This window comes from Sorex fumeus, unplaced genomic scaffold (assembly GCF_029834395.1).
Source record: "Sorex fumeus unplaced genomic scaffold, SorFum_2.1 ptg000008l, whole genome shotgun sequence".
NCBI lineage: Eukaryota > Metazoa > Chordata > Mammalia > Eulipotyphla > Soricidae > Sorex > Sorex fumeus.
Genome location: NW_026606065.1, coordinates 12,448,305 through 12,474,290, shown reverse-complemented (window position 1 = coordinate 12,474,290; position 25,986 = coordinate 12,448,305). Strand labels below are relative to the sequence as shown.

General features: G+C 35.1%; 1 protein-coding gene across 24 annotated transcripts in view; it reads left to right on the top strand.

Annotated features, from left to right (window-relative positions):
- Window positions 1-25,986, top strand: part of RIMS1 (regulating synaptic membrane exocytosis 1) — a 518,137-nt gene that overhangs the window by 319,706 nt on the left and 172,445 nt on the right. For all 24 annotated transcript variants that reach the window (XM_056109989.1, XM_056109987.1, XM_056110000.1 and 21 more), the window contains 2 exons: window positions 21,494-21,561; window positions 22,276-22,386. In XM_056109989.1, coding sequence (XP_055965964.1) covers window positions 21,494-21,561; window positions 22,276-22,386 — 179 coding nt within the window. The remainder of the gene's footprint in view (window positions 1-21,493; window positions 21,562-22,275; window positions 22,387-25,986) is intronic.

Genomic DNA, 25,986 nt, shown 5'->3' with positions numbered 1-25,986 from the left:
ATTATTTCAGAATTCACAAGTGAAAGATTTGTGATTTGAAATAAGATTCTTTTATAGCAATTACTAGGATTTTGGAGAAACAAAATGATTTCCAGGCAATTTTATGTGATTAGTATTTCAACATCTGTCACATTTATTCTTTATGTTAGCACCAAATTGAATTTTAAAGCAAAAATTAAGATTTTACCTTTTTTTAAAAAAATCTTTGTTGACTTGGAAATTTATTTTCCAGGTCAGGTGAATCTTGATATATATTCCACATCATTTTTATAAGTGATTGTTTCTCTCTTAATTCCCTCTATCCTGGTTACTTCTCATACTTATCCTGAAGTACTTGCTTCACTTAATATGGAGTACATGGATAAACATTATTTTTACTGCTTATTATATTCTCTGTATTAAAATCCCAAGACATAATTACCTGCAGAAAGAAATACATTTAAATTGAAATTGCACATTCTTATTTCGCTTAGTAAAAAAAGTATAGTTATCGTAGAGGAAAAGTATAATTCCTCCCCACCCTCATGCCCCCCATAAAGTAGGAGAGTGCATTCAATCTAATAGCTCTTTGTAAGTCTGAAAAATAAATAGTTCTTCATAGGATATGGCTCATCATAGTCTATAAATATCTGAGTCACATAAGTAGTAAAAAATATCATTATTACATGCATGCATATATATGGGTTTGTATATTTGCATATACTGGTAAAATAGAACAAGAGGAAGATGAAGTCTATCTTTAAAAATATGTAACAGGAAAATGTAAATAGAGTATTTCAAGTTCAAGTTTTTCTATGCATCAGATTTCAAGAAGAAACACTTTTATTTAATTGATTTTAGTAGTGCCAAAGCAAAGCAGAAGAGTTATGTTTTAAGAAATCATCCTATGGGCTAATGGCCATTTCGTTGTCATAAAAATCCTTTATTTAGCCTTCTCCACAAATAATCTCACAGCGGGAGAAAGGACACTAGTTAGAGTAATTTGGGGAATAAGTAAACAGAAGGAATGGCTAGGAGCATAGTGTCATCTGGCAGAGAGCTTATTTCCTGAGTCCTGTGGATCTGGTTAAAACCCAACAGAGATGCCAATATGCTTCTCTTCGGTAAATGCTACCAGTCTCCACACCTCCAGGCCCACTCAGCCTAGTGTGTGGTATTTCATCTGAGCAATCATTTTGCTTAGCTGCATAGTGCTGGCCCTGACCTGAGTCACTCATGCAAAGAGATTTTCTTATGCTTCCAACAATATTTTCTTTCAGTTCTCATTTCCTCTTGCTTCTGACCCACGAATCCTTGCTGTTGTTGTTCAGTGATATAATGGAGGGTGGAAGAGCCATTTCACACTTTTCTTAGATAAGAGCTTGAATTGTTTCAAGCGAGGCTGAAAGTTCCCAGGCTGAATTTCTTGACAAGATTGCTGTGTGTCATGGGTGCACCTGGGATACCCATCCCTTCAGAAGGGTGGGAAGAAGTGAGTTCTCTCGGTTCTGAAGAGTCAGCAGTCAAGGCCCAACGAGAAGATACTGGTAAGCAACAGTCGGTGAATTTGGAGTATGGCAACTTCGTATTTTTTCCAGTCAGAAATACCTACATATATATAAATATAAATACATTTATGTATATTTAACCGTCTCATTGTGTCTGTTTTTAGTTTCTCTCTCTCTATTTGTGTGTATATGTGTGTGTGTATGTGTGTGTATGTTCCCATTCTGTGTGTGACATGTAGATGGACTTATCTTGTTCAGTCTTCATAACAGATTAAATTTTCCAGTTACTTACTTTACCTTCAGTCTCTTCTCTGAAAATATTATTTGGTTTATAATATATCCCTTGAGCAATATCCCTAAAGATTGGAAGATGATAATCATATACATATATGCATATATAATCATATGTATAAGGTGATAATATCTTTAATTTTTGTGTAGTAGTTAAAAAATTAAAGGTTTATAAAATCATCGTTTTCTGAAGATAAAGGGAAAACAATTATTCTTGCTTAACTGTATGAATTTTGTTTTCCAGTCAATGTACTCCATGCTTTGCTTTCTCATTTTGACAAAGAACAAAAAATATAGGAATATTTGCAGTCAGTATTGAGTACTCAAAATAAGATATTTATATAATTAAAAAAATAAATTCTGGGTTCTTACGAAAGAGCTGAAACTTTTACACAGGCATGAGCCCTGACCCCTACCACCAATCCACAAGAACAAATGGTTATGTGAAGCAAGCTCAAAATTTCAGTTGATATTAGGCTTTTTGTGCGTTCTTCCAAAGGAAGTCAGTCTGCTTGTCTTTGAACTGGCTGTGGAATCACAGATGAGTGTGGTATTCTGAAATTATTTCCAACCCCAAGTAAAGATACACATTAATGGAAAGGGTGATAAAGTTTTTAATTAAGTAAGTATTGTTACATAAGATTTTGAGTGATAGCTGGAAACCGAAGTATATTTTTTCTATTTATATGTGGACAGTGATCTCATTGAATTACACTTGGTAATGTAGAAGGGCTCTCAAAGTGTGTAATACCCAGAAATGACAGAAACAATGTTTGAGAATATGGATGCTTCTGTCATTTAAAGGCAGTGTATACTGTTTCAGAGTCTTGGCTTTGTAAATCATATATCTTTTGCTATAAATACAACTTTTAAAGTTGACAGATGTCCTCCTATTCAGGTGCTGTTCAGGGAACTCATGATAACTATGCTAAATTAATGTAAACGTGTGAGATAAAATAATAAATGTAATAAATTAAAAACATTGAAAATAATTTTACAGTTTGAAAGAAGCCCATAGTAGGCAGCAAGTGAGAAAAATAAGAGTATATAAATACAAAAAATAAATATTTCAAAAATCAGCCATAGTAATAATAATTTATTATTTTAATTCAGTGATTTTACCCTACTTAAATCTATAAATTCCATAGACTAAATTTTAATCAGATAAAATAATATGGTAATATTTTAATATAGAAGAAATGAGTTAAATAATTATTGAATATATTGAATCCTTTTGTTGGTTCTTTTTCTGTACTTTCTGGGCTAGCAGATCTGTCTCTAAACCATGCTATTCACGTTTTTTTTGGTTTCTTATAACTGTGATTATGAAATAAGTTCAACTTCTCTGGTTTCAATTATGGGGAATAAAGGTATATAAATGCAAGTTCTTTTAAATTTTATGTCGACATAGAGCTCCACACCACCTTATGAGCATTTTAAACAAAAACTAGCACAGCTTTGAGGTTACCTATCAATACAATTCCAGTGGCTTCTACCTACTGTGATCTGTGAAAGGGCTCATGCACGGGCTTTAAAATCAGACAGCCAAGTTCAAATCCCAGCTCTTTTACTTACTAACTATCCAATAAGGGCATGTTAATAAGTTTTTCTGAAATTTTCTGTGCTGGGGCTTGAGTCTAATGATTTTGCTACATGTCTGTGAGAATTATATGAATAAAATTTACCTAGCATGATATGTAATCAATGAATGTTTACTTTCCATTCTCTTTTCCCAGAAACAGGTTGAACATTTTTTAAATCAACCTGGGTTAATGTATATTTAGAAGTTTGAGGAAAGGGAAAAAATGGAGATTTTAAGTAAAAATAAAATTTTTTTTACGAGGAGAAAGTGTTCAAAGTAATCAGTTTCTGTGAAGTTGATAATTATAGTAGCTTTGGTGGTGATAACTCGCTATCATAAGTTTTTCCTTTCCAGATAATTATTTTGACAAGTATACAAAACTTAAGCAGCACAGCTCACCCTTTTGATAAATGAAAGACAGTTCTTAATTCTCTCTAAATTGTTATTTGATCATTTAATTTTCTTCCTCAAACAAGAAGCATATTGCTACTTTTCAATGATATTCTCTAGTGGATTAAGAGAGTATATCATTATTCATCATTGTTTCTGGGAACTGATTTTCTACTGTAAAAATGAAATTGAGTGATTGACATCATTTCAGGTTAGTGTATTTGTCACTGTTGTTGCTGTTCTGTAATATATGTTCTAAGGTATAGTATAAAGTAAGTCTAGGTGACTTAATGAGGGCAAAATGATTCCTTGCCCCAGTGAGAAAAAGCTGTTGGACTATAAATTGTGATTCTCCAATCACCAGGGACCTGCATCTTTAAAAATACCTTCCCTTCTCCAACCCATGGCTAAACCTATTTGGAATTGTCCTTTTGCCCCCTGGAAATGAGCCACCATTATCCATCCCGGAACATCCTGAAGAAGCATTTTTGTCCATGTTCCCAACAATCACGGTGTACTCCTGGTTTATGCTTTCCGGTGCCAGTTGCATTGGACTGTGTAAGATCTCAGTTAGGGAATTGCAGAGCAGATGATACGGGACTTGGGATTTACGAGAAGCATTGCTGGTGATTGATAATGGGACCAAATTATTTCAGGTGAGTTTCCTGTGGTGTATTTGCCAGCAGTGGTCTGCTAGACTTTGTAATCTTAGTCCCTTGATATCTCAGTGAAATGTCTCTGGGAGGATAACTGGAGGAAGTCTTTGGGCATCTGCTTTAAGCTTTCTCTTGTGCTAGTTTTAAAGGATCACAGTGTTTCCTCGCTCTGCCTTCAGTAGGTAATGTCTTGGGTGAATTGTTTCAGGAAATAGTCAATTATGGACCTCGCAGAGCTTTGCTGTTCACTACAGTGGGAACCAACCTCTTCAGAGTAGCACAGAGCAGTATAGATTAATGCAGTAATCAATGAGAATCTGTACACTGCAGAGAGCTGTTTTGATGACAGCAGCACTTATGGCCTTGTTTAGTGTCACTGTTGTATAATGTTGGACACTGCAGGCTTTTTTATTTTTCTTTCCATTTTGACTTCGAATGCAAAGGCTGAAGGGAATTTTAGTCCATTTTTTTTCTTGCACTTCTGTGTGGATTTTTATCGTGTTGTGGATTTGCTGCCATTGCTAGCTAGAATTGAGTGATTTGATGCCAGCAGCATATATTTAACTACTCCGATGCTGCTGTTATGTTTGCTGGGTTTCTGCAGTTTCTTCTACTCTGTACGTTGTACTCAAGAACAGGTAAACCAAGCTAAAATATTACTGTTATGCATAAATGTAAGATTAATGGAATGTGATGCTCAGTTTTCCAAGAATACAGTACTAAGGTGTTTTATTTGGAGTTCCCCTGTCAGTACAGAATAAGGACTATTTTACTATATTGAAAATGTAAATTACGGAAGTATAGTACCATATCAAATGCAGTGGTGTGCTAGTTGTGTTATATGATGCTATTATCATATTTTAAATAAATATCTAGAATACATTAACTTGCCTATAATTTAGTGTTTAACTTTATATGAGACATGAATAATGTACACTTAACTCAGGAAGTATGTCTTTTTATTCTCTGACCAAAGGCAATTGTTTTCACTGTTTACTGAGATCTGTTAAAATCAGAAGGTAAGGTTTAAGAGCTTAATATTAACACCAATAAGATCAATCTTTTGATAAGTTTGCTTTTGAAGCGGTTAGATAGGCTGTCGGAACCTGGTGCCCCTATGCAGTTCATGTTTCAAAGCATTTTCTGAGAAAGTCTGTTTTGTTGATGTGAGAAGTCAGGCTATGAACTAAAGGATAAACTGTTCGGATATGGTCGACAGAAAGCTTAGAGAGAAAGGCAGACTTTTGTGCCTGAAATTTGAGTGTATGACCTTGGGGAAAAGAGTCACTATCCCCTTCTGGCCCTTGTGTTCATTCTGTCGGGGGTTTGTTTGTTTTTAAAAATTATGCTTTTATTCTCAATGAAATTAACATATCCTTTCTCAGATGTTCAAAATTATCTGATGGGACTCCTGATGAGGTAAAAAGAAACCCTTTGGAAATTTTAAGAGGTGTACAATTGCCTTAATAAAATAGGGAAGCAAAGCTCTGCTGAAGTATCCCTTCCTTTGGAATGTTTCAGCAGTTGAGCCGTTTTGGAAGGGAAAGAGCTTCCTTTCTATTTTGCAAAGGAGGCGCTGAAGAAATTGAAGGTATCCTGAGGATACCTGCTATTAGACTGGACTTTTAAGCAAAGGGCAAAGACATCACATGGAATGCTGCAGCCTGAGAAGGTCCTTGGATGCTTTCAGAGGAGTGCTGGGGCTCTTTGAAAACCTGCCAGGGACAGGAGCTCTCCTCCCTGTTCGCTCACGCTCTCTCAGGGACAAGTACTGCTGAGGGCAGCTGAGGAAAGCTTCTGCCTGCTCTTCTCAGCAAATGACTTTCAAGAGTTTCACTCTCTGCTGAGGACAAGTTTGAATTCCGAAAGATCCGGGGTAATGGGAAAGAAGCAGCCAGCCACCTCCCACTTGCGAAAATCTGAATCAGATTGCTGCCTGTCAGAAACTCTTTAACATTCATGAGTCAGGGCTAATTAAATATGTTCCTTCAAGAGAAGAGAAGAATTTTACTGTAAATTGGGATTGAGACTGCTGCTTACAAAGTGGCTAATGTTTGTGAGTCAGTAAAGGTTATGAGTCTTGTACCTTTGGTCATATTTATTGGGTCTTCTTGACGATGAACACCCACCAACGAACTAGGAAGACGCAAGCTCCGGCAGTGCATGCTTCCACACATAAGCACGTGAGGGATGAAAGTAAAACACTGCCATCGATTTCATTACCTAGCTCTAAGAAACGAATCTGTTTGATTTATAGTCACTAGAGATGAGTGTTTGTGGACAGTAGCTTCCATAGTTAAGTGAGTTTTCCATTGTGATGAAGATTGCTCCACTCTTCCAACTGCCTGATTTTATTTGGGCCTATTGGTTACTAGTATATGGTTAGAAGGCCTTTAGGTAAATGAAATAGTCACATTTTGAAATATTAACTGTGCATGTTGTTTGAGGTGGATTCTGCAGGAGAAATGGTGGAATTCATGAATAATATCAATGAAGAGTAAGCCTATATTCTTCTCTTCTATGGACAACCAGACAATAAATAGAACAGCTTTCAGTATTTACAAATTTTATAAGGGAGATTAATAAGGAGATTAATAAGGAGCCTACCATTACCCAAGTATATATATTATATATAGATATAGATATAGATATCAATATATATCACTGGAATAATGAATAACTTGTTTTAACATAATATTGTTATTCAAGATGATTTTACAGTTCCTGCTGTCGTGCCTCTATATAGTAACCGAGTGAAATGGGGTTAGATTTTGTGCAGATCATTTTCAGGCAGGCCACTTTTCTTTTTAGAAAAAAAATTGTTATGTTCCCATGAAGAGATGGTCAATTTGGAGCAGACAGCAACATGAAAAGGTTAAGCAGCTGGTTAATTTAAATTAGCTATTTCAAAGATTTATTTACAAGTTGTATGAGTTTTAAATACCTGGAAGATAAATTATTTTGACAAACTGAAGGCTAATAACAATTTTCATAACAAATTTAATAACAAATTTCAAAGCTGACTATTGAAAAGCAGCCTATTGAGTTGTAATAGATGGTGAGTTCTGGCAAGCATGTTTTCAATAGTATAACATCTGTCACATATGTCAAACTTATTAATAGCTTTTGAAGTTTCTTTTGTAACATGAAACAATTACCCTCGTAGTGTTGTTTTGATCTCTTTTGTTCTTGAATCTTGACTTATAATCAGGTTTCAATTGAAATAGTTTTCTTACCCACTTTGAAGTTTTATTTGTTTCAAGATTATGTTTTTGAATAGATTACTTAAGTTGTTTAAAACTTGTTATTTTGCAATTTCTTTGAAATCATTTTAAGGTATTATCAGGGAAGAGTCATTAGCATATTTTGAGTATTATGCTAATAAAGCATGATATTGTTTTATTATCATTATTGATATTAAAGACTTAAAAATTTATTCATTAGAATCTTGATAGCTCACAAAGTAACTTCTGCCCTCATATTTAATCATGAGTTAAATTTCACCTAGTCTGGTTCCTTAACGCACTATATATCCAGCATTGAAAAGGGTCTTAGTCAGAACATGATTGCCACTCAATGCCTCTTTTGCAAACCACAGAACCCCAAAGGAGAGAGAGAACAAAAGGGAATGCCCTGGCACAGATGCAGGGTGGGATGGGGGGTATGGGGAGTGGGAGGGATACTGGGATCAGTGGTGGTGGAAAATAGGTACTAGTGGAGGGATGGGTACTTGATCATTGTATTGTTGAAACCCAAGCACAAAAATTTGTAAGTCTACAACTGTACCTCATGATGTTTCACTAATAAAAATTAAAAAAAAATTCATTAAAATTTAAAAAAAGGGGCCTTAGCGGCCAAAAGGATGGTGTGTTGTTTGGGGCATCTCGCCTGCGTGTGCAGGCATCCAAGCTTGATTTCTGGCACTGGTTGGCTTCCTGCATTACCTTCATGGTACCCAGCACTGCAGAGCTCAGACACTGAACTCCCAGCCCATTAGGTCTAGTATTCGGGTAGTGACCCCAAGATCCCTGAGCACTGCCTGGGAGCACTCCCCAAATAATGGGGGTCTTTTAATGAAGAATACACTGCTGGAGCTGTGAAGATCCACTGGAGGGGATAATTAAAGGAGCTAAGAGTAATGTAACAAGGCGATGTCTCAAAGTTCCAGTCTTAATCACCCTTTCAATCAGACTCTCAACTGTTTGTTCTTAACATGGAGAGAGATGATTTACTAGCCCTTCAAAGCAATAAAGGAAGCAATGCACTGTCCACAGAAAAATTCTTACATACAATATTTTATGAACAGCTTGAAATGGTATATTAGTCCCCTATATCAACTACAGACATCTAAAGAAGAGTTGCATAATTTAGGTTATGAATCTTGTTGACTTAAAGATTAAAATTCAAAATGTTTGGTGTTAGAAAATGTCCTGCCTACATGAAGAATCCTGTCTCTATTTATGGATCGTAAGTAAGTTCCAAGACTAATTTCCAAATGCTTTTGCTTAAAAATTATTATAATTTATTGTATTTTATATTTTATATTATATAAAAATATAATTATATATTATTTCATATATAGTATGGTTGACCTTGCGACCACTCACTACTTTCGGGCTGGAGCGATAGCACAGCGGGTAGGGCGTCTGCCTTGCACGCAGCCAACATGGCCGACCCGAGTTCGATTCCTCCGCCCCTCTCGGAGAGCCTGGCAAGCTACCGAGAGTATTCGATACGCCAGACACAGTAACAACAAAGTCTCCAATGGAGACGTTACTGGGCCCGCTCGAGCAAATCGATGATCAACGGGAGGGCCTTTACTTTTACTTTACTCATATATAGTAAAATGTTTATATTATTTTATATTATTTAATATCATAGTAAAAATCACTCCAAGCTGAACTCTCCAAAAGAAAAATGTTTATTAGATATAGCTAAAATATTAAGTATTACATATTACTTACAATAATCTCATGCCTTCAGTAAGATGAGTGGGTACTTCATTTGGACCAACATCTTTTCATTTCTGGGGTATTCTAAGGCTTGTTTCTATTCAGAAGGACTTAACAGAAACGTATTTTCTTATAGTAGAAGTCTTTGAACAAATGTGGTGCTTCTCTGGCTAAAGGTAGTCTCATTCTAGGCCAGACATATAGAGCCCTAGGTAAGATTTGTTTTAGTCTATGAGATTTTATTGTAATCAGAACTATTAATTTGAGAACATAAAATTGTAAAAAACCTTTGTTGTAGAATTATAAAAGTTCTCAAAATATGTACTAAATGTATAAGACCCTTGAGACTATTAGTGAGAAACATGGTTTGTAATGAGAAGTGTCTGTCTTTGGAGTTTTTGCTTAAATTCGGATCTTTTAAGTCAGCTGTAGGAAATCTTGGAATGTGTAGTCAGCATTCTCCACCTTTCCTGACTAGGTGTTTTACAAGGCTAACTAAATAAAAGTGGGTATAATTTTCATGCCTGTGAAATAACTGAATGTTTTTCATCTAAATTATGTGATGGTAATTTTATTAAACAAAGATTACTGTATGTCCAAAGATCAGGATATGAAATGATGAACCAAGTGTATATGTGTTTGTTTGTATGTGTGTGTGACATTTTTGTGATCAAATAAATCTATTAGTGTTTAAAACAACTGTAGAAATTTTGGTAATAGGTGAAGTTATAAAAGCCAGCAAAAGATTTTAAATGCTTTTATTTCTTTGAAAAATAAAAATTGAAAGTTTGTTGGGCTAGTGTTAAACTGAGTTGATCTCTTAAAAAATGACTGTACAACCATTAGCATATACTATAATGATTATCTTCATTCTTTAATGTGTTTACACATACAGGGGAAAAAATACTTAAAGACATTTACTTTCTTTGTGAATGAAACCATTCCATGATCTTAATTAAGAAAAGTTTGCTTTGGAGATACAAAATTTGCTTTAGAAAATATAGCATGATTATTTGTATTACTGTATTTGCAATTAACTCAAAACTTCCTATAAAATAGTTTGAAATACTGTTTTTATTTTTTAGGTTTAATGTTACCAAATGTAAAAAAGCTGATAGTTTACGGCTGTAGGTTTTTTTTCACTGAATATTTCCAAATTTAAGAATTCCCTAGAAATTAGATAATTTTGGTCCCTTTGACTTATTCTTATTAATAGACTTTTTTTCTACTAAGAATATTCTTAAAGGAAAAATAGTTTTATTTATTAAATATGAAAGAGAAGAGATAGAGAGGAGAGAAGAAACCCTATGGAGTAAAAGAAGGAGGTCACATATCGAAACATAAAATTAGGAGACCTGGGATGGGGTGTGCCTTGATTAAACTCTGTAGAAGACAGTTTGTCTATTCTCATAATAAGGACAAGTAACATATCCTGCTCTTTATTTTGGGGTTTTGCATTAAAATATGTCAAGGGATAAAATATTTAAAAGGACAAATCACTATTCAGAGTGCATTGAACCCTTATTCAATACACACTAACTCTAATATTTGATAGTTGCTATATGTTTCTGGGTTTTATTACATTGATGACTAATGCTTTAATTTTTAATAGTAAAAGTTTTGCTTCAAATCCCTCAGTCTGGGTTGCTGACTTTCTGTGTATGCTTAATATTTGCCAGTTCATTGTGATATTGCTATTCATTTACATTTTTTAAATCATATGTTTCTCATAAGAATGGCATATTTTACTATTCTTTTAATTTTAACCCAGAAAGGATAAAAGTAGATTTTATCCTGCTTTCTTAAGCTAATATGGTACACACCATTTTTTATTGTTGCCTATTTATTTTAATAGTTGGAAATATATTGTTCATTTATGTAGTTAAATTTAGATACAGTAGCAGTGAGAACAGGTAAACTATTAACTAGTTTGTTTCATTTGTTTTTGTGTACTATTTTATTTATATTTCTACAAATGTTCTTATCTGAATTGACATTTTAAATCTTTTTTTATACATGGAAAGTCATAGCAGCTTTATTTGTAACAGCAAATCCTAAAAAATTCCAGTGTGTGTATGTAAATTAAAAAAAACCATAGCATATACATATATGATAAAATATATATCAACAGCAAAAACAAGCTATTGACACAACCACATGAAGTCCACTGCACTGTCTGCACTGTCCTCCTGTTGTTCATCGATTTGCTCGAGCGGACCCAGTAACGTCTCCATCATGAGACTTCTTGTTACTGTGTTTGGCATATTGAATACATCACGGGTAGCTTGCCAGGCTTTGCCGTGCGGGCGAGATACTCTCGATAGCTTGCCGAGCTCTCCGAGAGGACGGAGAAATCAAACTCGGTTTGGCCATGTCGGCTGCGTGCAAGGCAAACACCCTACCCACTGTGCTATCGCTCCAGCCCGCCACATGAACAGATTTAAAAATAATTATGTTGTTTCACAAGCACCACCATCACCACCATCACAAGAGCTCATGCCTAAAAACAAATCCTGGAATAGCCCAAAAGCATCACCAAGTGTGACCCAACACCCTTTCCCTGGTTTATTTATTTTAATAATGTATTTTCAGTGGTCTTGAGGAAATGCTAGAGAGAACCATCCCATTAATATTATTGTGCAATTATGAGTGAAGATCTTCTTAGGGTTTTGAAGATATGAAGGCTAGAAGTTCAATTTATGGTCTTTTTCTTTTTTCTTTTTGCCTTTTCCACTTGCTTTTCATTCATTTGAAAGATTCTTTTCTCTCTCTCTCTCTCTCTCTCTCTATATATATATATATATATATAAGTGAAACCATAAAGTACAGTTATAGACTTACAAATTTTTGTGCTTGGGTTTCAGTTATACAATGATCAAGTACCCATTCCTCCACCAGCGCCCATCCTCCACCACCACGGGTCCCAGCACCACGGGTCCCAGCATCCCTCCCACCCCATCCCCCCATCCCACCCTGCCTCTGTGGCAGGGTATTCCCGCTTGTTCTCTCTCTTCTTTTTGGTCCTGTGTTTTGCAAGAGAGGCATTGAGTGGCAATCATGTTTGGTCTCTAGTCTACTTTCAGCATGCTTTTCCCACCCTGGGAGGATTCTCACAACACCCTTTATTGGGTGCTCTCTTCTCTATCTGAGCTTCCTTTTCCCCTAGCACATGTGGCTGGCCTCCAAGTCATGGAACAAAATTCCTGGTACTAAACTCGGCCTCTCCTGGGTGTTAGTCTCCCATTTTGTTGCTTTATGTTCCCCAGATGAATGCAGTCTTTCTGTGTCTATCCCGCTCTTTCTGAGTCATTTTGCTTAGCATGATACTTTCCATGTAGTACCACTTGTATGTGAATTTCATGACTTCATCTTTTCTAACAGCTACATAGTACTCCATTGTGTAGATGTACCAAAGTTTCTTTAACCAGTCATCTGTTCTTGGGCACTCAGGTTTTTTCCAGATTCTGGCTATTGTAAAGAGTGCTGCAATGAACAAACAAGTACATTTGCAAGATTCTTAAATAGTTCATGATAATTTGTTGTTCACTGCACCAGTTGAAAAGTTTAAATTTCGTGGAGTTTTTTTCCCATCCTATCAGACATTTTCAGAGTGATCAGGTGACACATCTAATTTTTAATAAAAACAGTTAAACTATCATTTATGCATATTTGAGTATTTTTATAATAATTCCTTATTTTAAAATTCCCCCTAACACTAAAGTGACTTAAAATAGCTGCCAGAATATAAAAATGTAACCAGGTGAAATGTTTCAAATGTGCAAAAAAGTTGAGTGAGGAAAATAAAGGTAGAAAATTAGGCTTCATATTTACTCTAACATTATAATGTGACACATCTTTGAGAAAAATCACCACCATGTAATTTTTGTCTTTGAAACTACAAAAGTAAAAAAAACCCATAAATTTAATAAGTACACTAGTAATTTTCTGATGCTGATATCAGAGTAAAGAATCTATGCCAGCAGCAGCAGCGGTGGTGGTGACATGATCCTTGAAACCCAAGTGGCATCATGACTCTGCTATGCACTGCAGTGTTGAAGGTGTCTAGTAGGGGAATGTGACCGTGTAAGCAAGAGTGGTGTCCAGGTTGTATGATAGCCTGGGTAAGATACGAGTTAGTTTAGAAAACATCTACACGGTTCACTACTTGTCCCTCAAAGACCTCTTGATAGTATCACTTTAATGTTAAAAATTATCAAGGGACATGGTATTCCTGAATATATTCTTTTTGAAGTATACTTTGAGGATAATTAAGTGCAGCTAGGTAATTGTGGAGTTATCTTTGTAAATGTGCAGCACACTGCGTACAGGATGGTCCTGCCTTTGTGGGTAAGAGACCATTGTGTTCTGGAGGGGTCTTGTGAGGAAGCAGAGGGCATATGTTCAATACAGAAAAGTGAGACATGCCATTTTTATTTTTTGAGAATCAGTTTTGTAATAAAAAATGCATCTAAAATGGAGATTTGGTGGAGGTGGGAGGAGGCAGTGAGGGCTTCCCAAGTGGGTCTTCGGAGACATTAGGATGAGTCCAGCGATTTTAAAACAACCGGAAATTCAAGGTCCAAGGATGCGGTATTTCTCTGGCTCTGAGGTTCTCTAGAGTCTCCAGAGCAGTGCTTAGAGATTCTTAGGAGACCATATAGTATTGGGGAATGAATCCAAGTCAGGCCATGGAAGGCCTGAGTTTTAACCCTTGTATCTCTCTGGCACCTAAAATAAAGTCGGCGGGTCTTTTTTTTTTTTTTAATGTGGATAAGTTTTTAACTGTTTTGTCTCAACATTTATATACCAGAAAATACTTAAGATGTGGATTTGTATGATCAAGTAAACAACACCAACATTTCAATAATATTTGACTAATAGCAAAAGTGAATCATACACATTTTGAGTTTGTTAGAAGCTCTGTCTTGGACTATCAAAATCAAATATTTTTAAAATGATAAGAATTTCTTGAGACTGTAAGATAAACTTTGACCAACGGTTCCTTCATTTGCTGTAAAATATGAAATGAGTAGGATGCCTATGCATTTGTGAATATTGTTACTTTCTCTCCAACCCCTTTTGTTTTTTTCTCTTGAATTTTCTTCCATCCTATAGAGCTAGCGTGCAAGTTGAAAGGCTATTTCTTTATAAAGCTCCGCCACTTATGCACTGCAGCAGAAATTTAGACTCGTGACCTTGCAGTGTTTTACCACCTACTTTCTTGTGGCTGTAATTCTAAAGGGTTATGAATATGGATCCTGATCAATTTTCTCCATAAAAAGGTGGAGGAATAAAATGTCTTTCCAAAATTTTTCATGCCTAGTGTTTTCATTCTGCCAGTTAAAACAATTTGCAAATTAAAAAAGAAATGTAATATTCATTAGTACTACTAATGTTTTTAAGAAGATAAAACAAAAAAAAATAAAGGAAAAAACTATTCAAAATATTTTGCTTTTAGGGAGATTTGGTTTTCAGACAATATTTGCTAAATTTATTTCCTTTTTTCTTACATCTTCATAAGATATTTTAAAGGATAAATATGGTATCTCTTATAAGCATTTTGTTCCATTCACCCTTAAATTGGTCTTTATCATCACTTGATAACAGTTCTTATTTATATCACATCAATTAGTATACAGTATGCTCTCCTTAATTTCACTTTCCATTTCTTTGGGCTACTCAGGCAGGCTGAAATTTGACTTTTTGAATTATTACGAGTTAATATTGTTTTGCAAGTATTATCTGGTGTGAGGTCTGAGGAGCAGATGTCCTCTATCAGAGTTTTACATCTAGAGTGCTTTCTTGTAATGTTTCTGCTGTGAACTTGCCCAACACTATAAGTTCTTAAGCCTATGGTAAAGATCCAGTCCCCTAACAATGAAAACAAATAAACCCCAATTTTTTCCACAGGGTTTCCTGGCTGGTTATTCCGAGGCTTTGCACGTGACAACCTGTTCTCCCACGTGAATGGAATACTCAGTCTCAATGTGGAAGCCTGGTCAGTTGGAAAGTTGCAGTGAAATATTTCCCTCCTGTGTACAGCACTTCCCAAACTCTCATATATGAGGAGTCATTGTATTGGAGGGATAAAACGTTTCCCCAAGATTGTTAATTTTGTGGTTTGGTTCTCCCAGGTACTTTATTAGTCTATACTTAGATTCTGGGGAAGGAGTCTCAGTCATTAGGACTCTTATATGATTCACTCCATTATCATTTTTTGGTTTTTGCCCTATCACTAATGACTTTAGGGACTTTAATTCAGATATTTTTATTGTTATATACAAGTAATGAATACAGTGTGCTCAATATTTTCTGAGTATCATAAATACTCCTTTTTTACTATTCTAAGGAAAAAATGGGCATATGCCATTATGTGTGTGTGAGTGAGAGTGTGTGTGTGTATGAGTGTGTGTTGTTTAAGCTTTTCAGAAGTCTAATATATTGACTGACTACTCCTTAGTGTTGTAGCTGCAGTTCTGTGAGAAAGAAAAGGCTAGGAATGTCCTCAGACACCATCATGTTTGGAGGGCATTTCTGAACCCTGACACTCCACATAGTCCTGAAACATAAATTTATACAGCTTTCCAATCTCATAAAGTCAATTTATAACTAAAAGTTTACTTTCTTCAGAAGCTTTTGGTTATCAGTGTTGTTTAGCCTACTTTAAAATGGTAACCACACAATTTTGTTTTCCAAGATGATTCCATTGCATTTTTAAAATACAGTTGATTTCTCAAGACTATCAATCCTGATTTTTTAAAGATTATTTTGTTAGCAACAGAAAGTTAAAAATAAGAGAAGAAATGCCATGAAATTGGGACAGTTTTAATCTGTTAGAATATAACTGTTAAAACTTGTTCTACAGCTGATTTTTATCAACTTATTTGGGAGTTTCTAAACAGGTGTTCACGTGCCCTTGTCTACCACTCTCAGTGGCAGATGCTCCCACAATGCTGATGGTTCAGTGCTAGGGTTCGAGGATGTAGGGTTCAGGGGATTCTCTGGGGCCACCCAGAGTGCTTGGGAACTGAGGGTTATACCTGGGCTATACTTATGTGCTGGAGATCAGAGCAGGTGTCTGTCATATGCAAGGCACGTGTCTTCACCTCTATCCTGTTTCCCTGGCCCCTTTGTCAGATTATTTTAAGCATATTACAAACTGGTTTCAAAAAACATTTTCAGATATACTAGAGTTATAAGAAAAAAGTAATCACCAAGCAATAAAAATAGCCTACTTCTTTTTTGAATATTGAGTAATAAAGTCACTAATATTATACTTATACACCAAATTATTTTATCATCCAAAATAATATATATTAACAAATAACAAAATGCTCAGATGAGGATGTATCATGTGACTTCATCAGATTATTTCTCAGTCCAAATATTTTTGCTTATGGGATGGTCTTATATGCCTTATTGTATAGATCGCATGACAATAAAAGAAACTATTCCCTAAATTACTCAGGCACCCTTTTAAGTTTGTAAAACATAAAATTAATTATGGTTATTTTACAAAGGAAACCACATTTTACAGACATGGAGAGATGTTATCCACAGTATTATGCCTAACATAGCCAAGTTATTAGAGTCTCATTTCTCCAATATTGAGTTCACTCTTTTTTGTTACAATGCCAAACTTCCATATTTAGATAAAGCAGTACAATTATAAATATCAGAAATGATAAAATATTATTAATATGTAAATTAGAATATAGTACCTTTCTCTGACCACTGATGGTTTAAGATACATTATGAAGATTGAAAATACCCATTTTCCTGAATTTTTGCAAATATTAGAATTTGCAGAACTATTTTTAGTATATGATTGAAGTTATTGTTTAGTCTGTGTTTATAGCTAATAGCTGCTTGTGTTTATGTAGTATTTTATAATTTTTATGAAATTCCTAATTTATTGTCATACTTTACTCTTGAAAGAACAGAGGGGTTGTATAAGTGTTAAGTGTCTCTAAAGCTGGGAGGAATTACTAGAATGATTAAGCTCAGAGTTAAGCCAGAAGTGTTGATTTTGAGTTCCATGTATTGTAGAATTGTGTGGTGGTAGTGTTGTGATTCTAAAAGTTAGCTATCGAAGTCAGCAAACAATAAATACAATCATAAATGTACCACCTCTACTAGGTTATGAGATCTATGTTAATGAGATTGTCCTTTCTTATGCCCTGAAGTTATGAAACACAGACATGGTATGTCAAGCCATCAAGGGAATATTTAATATCTCACAAGAGTTAGATTCACTCTGGAAGTTCTGTTGAGTTAAATAATTTCTGGGCACAACACTCTTTGATACTTCATTAGGCTAAAAATAATAGTTTATTTACTTGAACTGTCACACTTCTATACCATAGTGGAATCATATTTCTGTGATACAATCCAACACTTTCTAATCAAAGGGAATTTTGAAATTAAGATTTCTATACTAGATTTAGGGCATATTCATTCCATTGATTACCTAATGGCTGAGGATAATGAAATTCTTCCAAGGAATGAAACCTTGTTTAGGGGAGAAAGACAATTTTGTATACTCAACCAAAACCATAAATCGAAATATATGTCTTTTACAATTACTTAAGATGTTCTTAGTGAAGAAAATTTGTTTTAAGATTACTCTCACCCTTCTTTGTGCTCAAAGACACAAATATCTTTCACTTAATTTTGCAACATTTGCCTTTAAATAGTAGAGTGACCTTGGTGTGGATTTTGAATGGAAACTAAAATATTTAATAACCATTGTTTTCTCTGAGAAGGAACTTGATAGTAATTCAGTCATGAATGACAATTTATTAGTCTTTACTTAAGCATAAAGTGTTTATTTGTAGAATTAAATACTCCAATTATATAAAATTTAAAACATCTGTCTTTGATTTTTATTTAGTGAGTATACAACAGGTATTGTTAAAAGAGTTGTATTCTTTTCCCTGACTGCTAAAGTTATGTGAAATTAAGCTTTATCTTATAGCAAATTATCACTGATTTATTCCAAATTTACTTCCAGTATCATATATAATTTAGACTTGGCAGCAGAGATTCTTGCATTCTGTTAGCATAGAAATATCTAAAAAAGAACTGTTGAAATATGAGGAAGCTAGTAGAAGTTAACTTTCTATTAGTGTAATGTTACATTATAAGAATTCACTTTGTATACTTTGGATTTTAATTCCCATCTCTGACATATTATAAAATATTAAAATGAGTTTAAACTTTTTAAAATTATAGCCAGAGTAATGTTTATGGACTTGTGTGCTGAGTATGGTACTCAATGTTTAAAATAACTTTGTCTCAAAAACCTATTTATAGAATGAGTTGAGTTTTGTATATATCCTGTGTACAGATATACAATAAAGGTGATAAGTGTACTTTTATCAAGTATTTTACTTTGTCTACTATAATACAGTAGTAGTACAGTGGGTAGGGCGTTTGCTTTGTACGCAGCCAACCTGGCTTACCCGGGTTCGATTCTTCCTCCCCTCTCAGAGAGCCCTGCAAGCTACCGAGAGTATCTCACCCGCACGGCAAAGCCTGGCAAGCTACCCGTGAAGTATTCGATGTGCCAAACACAGTAACAAGTCTCACAATGGAGACGTTACTGGGCCCGCTTGAGCAAATCGATGAACAACGGGAGGACAGTGCGACAATACTACAGTGCTAGGGTTCATTTAATTTTTCTTCATCCCAACAGGTTTGTGTTATAAGAAGATGAACAAAATAAAATAGGAAAAACTTTTAGGATGTTTGAAAAGTCTCTAGGAAGGCTAATTCTTTTCAGTATTAGTCTCCGAATTAAAATTTATTGAATGGCAACAATTTATATAAGAACAGTATTTTGGCATGGCTAATTGGGTAGAGGTGTCAGTTTTGGAATTAGTTTATGCTTTCTTGTATCTCACCATTTATTATAATTCTCTTTAAGTACTATTGGGCATTTCTTTTGGAGATGAAAAAGTCAGATTTCCTAATACTTAAAAGTTCTGATATAGTTAACTTAGCAAATTAGGTATGCTTCCCTCTCAATTAAATGTAACTACCATGTAAATAGGAAAAAAATTAATTTGTGACGTTTAATTTATTCTTCCCCTATTATTTATGTATTTGTTTTTTGACTACACACAATAGTTGTCAAGTCTTATTGCTGAGTTTGTGGTGAGTGATTACATCCGGCAGTACTCAGGGGACAATATACAGGCCTAGGAACTGAACTGTGATCTAGTGCTTGCAGGTCAAGTGTCTTAATACCTGTGTTATGTCTCCAGTCCTAGTTTTTCCCTTATAATTTAAATATGATCATGCACACAAACCCATGCTCCTATATCATTTAGTTATTTAAAAAATGACTTTGTCTGTTGAAATCCATGTACTTTGATACTAGACATCATTAGACACAAAGTTTAAAATGACTTTCCAAGGCTAAGGAAATAGTTTGAATGGCTGGAGAGCATACCTTGCATGTTTGATTTCAACAGTTAGATCTCTGGTATTTCATGGCTTCTGTACAACTTCTGGGTTATACCAAGCACTGCTAAAGTCATTTCGTATGGGGTGCTGGGTTGACCACGTGCAAAGCAAGCACCTTACCTGCTGTGCTATCTCCCCAGCCAACACCCCCTGCATATTTTAACATTGTAAATCTATCATACATATTTTAGAGATTTTATCTGTCACATCTGTTATCTATGGAAAATTCTTTAAGATCTTTATTATGATAAGCCGAACATATTTCCCCCAAAAGTCAGCAGCATTTCACACTGTTGGTCACCCTGCTTTACTCACTCTCAACTTTTTTTTTTTCTGTAAAGTTTCATGGAAAGAGGGCCGGAGCGATAGCACAGTGGGTAGGGTGTTTGCCTTGCATGCGGCCGACCCAGGTTCAATTCCCAGCATCTCATATGGTCCCCTGAGCACTGCAAGGAGTAATTCCTGAGTGCAAAGCTAGGAGTAACCCCTGAGCATCACTGAGTGTGACCCAAAAAGCGAAACAATAAAAAAGTTTTATGGAAAGAAAAGTTTCCATTGACTACATCTTATCAGATAAATTTAAGTATTTGTTTATTTTCATGTGACTCTCCTACCCTCACCCTTCTCTGCAATTTCTGAAGGTATTGCTATTCTCCATTATTTATTACTTATTTCCCTCATGTTTTCTTTCTTAATAAGTACAATGTCAGAATTTTAAAAAATCACAACCCTATGTTGACAAAGATAGGATTTGAAAAATTGTTTTGTTTTGGGGATGCACTGGCTGTGTTCAGAGCTTTCTTCTGGTTCTGCATTCAGGGGTCATTCCTGGTAGGGCTCAGGGGATCAGATGGGATGCTGAGGATTGAATTGAATTGGCTCCATGCTAGTAAAATGCCTATCTGCTGAACTATCACCCCAGCTTCAAAAGTTAGGATTAAAAGTCTTCTTATGACATTAGTAAAACTGAGTACTTTGTTATTTGTATATTGTCTTTATTGAAAAAGTTATTCTTGGTATTTAAGATTACTTACACTATCCTTAAAAATGAAAATAATATAATGTTATATATATGTATATATGTAAATTAATACCTCAATAAAATATTAGGAAGTAATCACAAAACAATATTTAATTGTTATTAAAGTCAAAGAAACAATATTTGATTGTCATTAAAAGTATTTTGTCTTGTTCAGCTCATGAGGAGAAGATAGAGAGCTTAAAATCATTTTGAAAAACATGGTGTTGTTTCAAAAGTAGAAAGGGAATACAACCTTATAATACAAATCTCAGGTCACTGAATAGTATTTTAGTTAGCTTCATGAAATAGCAGGCAGTCAGAGGCTTGATATGAATAATACTTTCAGGGAGATAAGTGGGATTCGTTAAGCAAAACCTTTTCTGTACTTTGTATGTGTGTTTCTCAACTGATCTTTGGGAAGTTAAAAGTAGTTGCTCCATGGGATGTCATGCATTTGTAACGTGCTTTTATTCCAAGAATCCAGGTCACAGCCTTTGCAATACAGACCTGATCTTCTGGCAAATAGGCATGCAAATTTATGATATGCGTAAAACTTGGCTTTATAGATTGAAGAATTTATAGTTAAAGTGACGCATTCGCCATTTTAAAGCCATTGCACTCTTTTCTTCTTTATTATTGTGCAGGTGACTTGGATTATTACTGGTTGGATCCTGCTACGTGGCATAGCCGGGAAACCTCCCCTATTAGTTCGGTAAGCTTTCTGGGAAGTTTTTGGAATTAACAGTGTGTGTGCTTTTCATGCATGTGACATGTAGTAATCTTGCGTCTTGCAGCACCCCATTGTAGATTTTATCAGGGGGAAAAAATGAAAGATTTCATTTAAGACAATATATGTTTTGAAGAGAAAAGCAATTATCTCTAATTATAATGAATTTTAACTTAAGCTAAAAGTAATTATTAAATAATAACTATGTAGAAATGAGTTTATTTGCAATGTTGTCAGCATTAAAAATTCATACTACATAGTTGACCCCTGTCAGATCCCTGGCAGTGCATGGGGGTTCACCGAGCACCTCCTGAAGTGATCCCCATACACAGAGCCAAGAGTAAGTTTTGGGCATGACAAGTGTTTCCCAAACCTTCTCCCAAATTCCTTAAAGTCCAAACCGTTTTTCTTCATGTAAGCAGATTTTAATGCTTAAATTAATTTTATCTCAACAATTTTGAATACTATTTTCTTACTCCTTTTAGAATATTTAATATAATAACTGCTTACTGTAAATAAAATATTGAGATGTCAGAAAAGTTTTAAGACAAGTTTATTGCCCACTAGAAATAGAAATTTTTCTAGAATATCTTTTAACTTAGAAATTATATCATGCTAAAGCATTATTTGTCTAAAGGAAAAATTATATTTTTAAACTACCACTATATCTTCTAAAACATTTAATTTATATTTTAATAGCATCCTGTAACGTGGCAACCATCTAAAGAGGGGGACCGATTAATTGGACGTGTTATTCTTAATAAAAGAACAACCATGCCCAAAGAATCAGGTGCATTGTTGGGTCTGAAAGTAAGTATGTTTCCTTAAACATTTTAGTATTTAAAAGTTTCTAGTACCAGAATTTTTTTTTTTATTGAATCACCTTGAGATACAGTTACAAAGCTTTCATGTTTGAGTTTCAGTTATACAATGACCCAACACCCATTCTTCCACCAGTGCACATTTTCCACCACAGTCGAAATACAGTGGGATACAGTGTCCCCAGTATCCACCCCCCCATATCAGCCGCCTTACTCCACCTCTATGGCAGACATTTTCCACCATACTCTCCCTCTACTTTGGGCATTATGGTTTGCAATATAGACACTGAGAGGCTATCGCATTTGCCCTTTATCTATTTTCAGCACACATCTCCCATCCCCAACTATCCCTCCAGCCATCATTGACTTAGTGATCCCTTATGTATCCCAGCTGCCTTCTCCTTCAGCTTATGAGCAGGCTTCCAACTATGGAGCAATCTTCCTGGCCCTTGTCTGTATATCCTTGGGTGTCAGTCTCATATTATGTTATTTTATATTCCACAAATGAGTGCAGTTATTCTATGTCCGTCCCTCTCTTTCTGATTCATTTCACCTAGCATTATACTCACCATGCCCATCCACTCATAAGCAAATTTCATGACTTCATTTTTTCTAACAGCTGCATAGTTTTCCATTGTGTAGATGGACCAAAGTTTCTTTAACCAGTTGTCTGGTCTCGGGCACTTGGGTAATTTCCGGATCTGGCTATTGTGAACAGTGCTGCAATGAACATAAAATAGCTGCAGATGTCATTTCTACTGTGCTTTTTTGCACCCTCGGGATATATTCCCAGAAGTGATATTGCAGGATCATATGGAAGCTCAATTTCTAGTTTTTGAAGGAATGCCTATATTGTTTTCCAGAAAGGCTAGACCAGTCAACATTCCCACCAGCAATGAAAGAGAGTCTCTTTCTCCCCACATCTGCACCAGCACTGGTTGCTCTTGTTCTTTTTGATGTGTGCCAGTCTCTGTGGTATGATATGGTGTGTCAGTTTTGTTTTGATTTGCATCTCCCTGATGATTAACAACATAGAACATTTTTCCATGTGCTTTATGGCCATTCGTATTTATTTTTTGAGGATGCTTCTGCTCATTTCTTCTTCCCATTTTTTGATGGGGTTGGAGGTTTTCTTCTTGTACAGTTCTACTAGTGTCTTGTATATCCTGGATATTTACCCCTTATCAGATGGGTAATGGGTAAATATTCTTTCCCATTCTGTGGGCTCTCTCTGTATTTTGGTCATTGTTTCTTTTGAGGTGCAGAAACTTCTTAGTTTAATGCAGTCCCATTTCTTTATGTTTGTTTTCACTTGCTTGGTCGTGGTTAATCCTTAAAGATTCTTTTAGCCTCAACATCATGGAAGGTTCTGCCCACATTTTCCTCCATGTACCTTATGATTCAGGTCTGATATTGTGGTCTTTAATCCACTTTGATCTGACTTTTGTGCCTGGCATTAGACAGAGTTCAGAGTTCATTCTTTTGCAGGTATCTGTCCAGTTTTTCCAGCACCACTTGTTGAGGAATCTTTCCTTGTTTTACTTCACATTTTTTGCTCCTTAATCAAAGATTAAGTGATTATATATTCGAAGTCTGTGACAGAATATTCAACTCTGTTCCATTGCTAGTACCAGTATTTAATGTATTTCTTTCCTTTCCAAAATAAAATCATTTTTTGGAATGTAACTTGTTAGTATATTGACTTCTTATAGAAGGTTTGGTTTCTTCTTTACAAATCTATGATAATATTTTGAAATAAAATTTAGTATGCCATTCAGTATAATGTAGTAATACAGGAAAACTTGCTGGATATAAAGTGCTACATTAATGCATGATAGTAAAGTTAGATGGGGGCCTCTTAATTTTATAATCATCTCTTGAGAGCAACATAAAACATTAAATAGTTTCTTGAGTGGAATAGAATATGTGGTAATGCCTAAAAAAGTTAGACATAGCTTTAAAAATATTAATTCACTTATAAAGTTATAGTAAAAAGCTAATGACAAAATATTTATTCATAGGAGATAAAAATGTGTTTTTTGCTTTGTTAGTTATGTGTGTGTTAAATTACAGTTATATTTGCTCTTGATACTTAAATATTTGAATGTTACTTTAAAATTATTTGCCTAGAAAATGTTATACAACTGTGTTATAATTTGACTTCTGTAAACTATTAACTATTAATTCAACTAAATTTGTTTTTAGTTAATGTATTTAATAGTAACCATTTAATGAATCTCACCTACTTATTTTTGGTTTGGGGGTCATACATGGCAGAGCTCAGGGCTTACTCCTGGCTCTTTACTCAGAAATCACTTCTGGTGGTGCACAGATGAGCAAATCGGGTACTGGGAATTGAACCTGGGTCAGCTGCATGCAGAGCAAGCACCCTACCTGCTGTACCATGATTGTTCTGGCCCAATGAATCTTATTGATAATTGCCATTAATTTCTCTTGCTATAGAATAATTTTGATCACATCCATTATTACAGATATCCTTAAGAATTGTGAGTCAACTATAGTCTTAGAAAATATTCCTTCCTCTTTTAATTGTAGCATTAGGAAAAACTAAATGTACAGGCATTCCGGTAATTTAATTTTAGTAATAGCGGAAAAGCGAAGTGAATTTTGAATATTTAATAATTTAGCTTTGACTTTCAGAGGTTGGTCTTAACACAAATGTATTTCAAGTGAGTTGTAGTTAGTTGCAATGATAAATTTAGTACTTTTTGTACTACAGAAAATTGCTTTCACAAAGTGTACTGTTCTTGATTTCACCCCAAGTCTTTATGTCTTAGACCTACATTCTACTGAAAAATGTTCAAAATAATAAAGATATGAATAACAATTCATATTGTCATTCATTATTAGCATTATTCATGTTTAGAATTTGAACTCAAATGGTAGGTATGAATTTCATGGATAAATAAAAGAAAAAAATTAACCTTAATGTAAATTATGCAAACCCATGCCTCTTGAACATAAGTCGTAAGGACCTGGGGTCTTTCTTCTATGAGTAAGAATTATTCATGGTGTGTATAATCTCCAGACGACTGAGAAAACCCATGGCTCTCTCATGCTGCCTTCATCCGATGGTCTCGGTCCACTCCCCCACCCAGGACAGCCAATACCATGGGCAGACAACAAGGGTCAAGCACATTGGTGATCAGTTGCCGTTTATTCCATTCTCCCCAAGCGCCTATTTCAGTCTCACCAAGCCCCTCATTTTAGTCTCACACTGCCCCTCATTCTCATCTCCCTCTGTCTTTCCCGCTCATCTCTCCATCTCTCTGCTTTGGTCTCTCTCTAATCTCTCTCTCAACTCCCCAGCATTGAGGGGAGTCACCACACCCCGTCTGATAGCACAATCAACATATGAAATCCCTTCTTCCACTCAAAGGCAAAATACTACTTAGGGATGTTTCTCCTTTCCTTAGTCCAATAACTTAATTAAAACATTTTAATTAACATCTTAATTCTACTTCTTACTATTAGGTATTTTGTATGGACACAGTCAGAGATACAGTGAGTTGCTAGGGTGGCTTTCCTGGGGGCATCTCGCTATAGATCTCAGACTACAGTGTTCAGG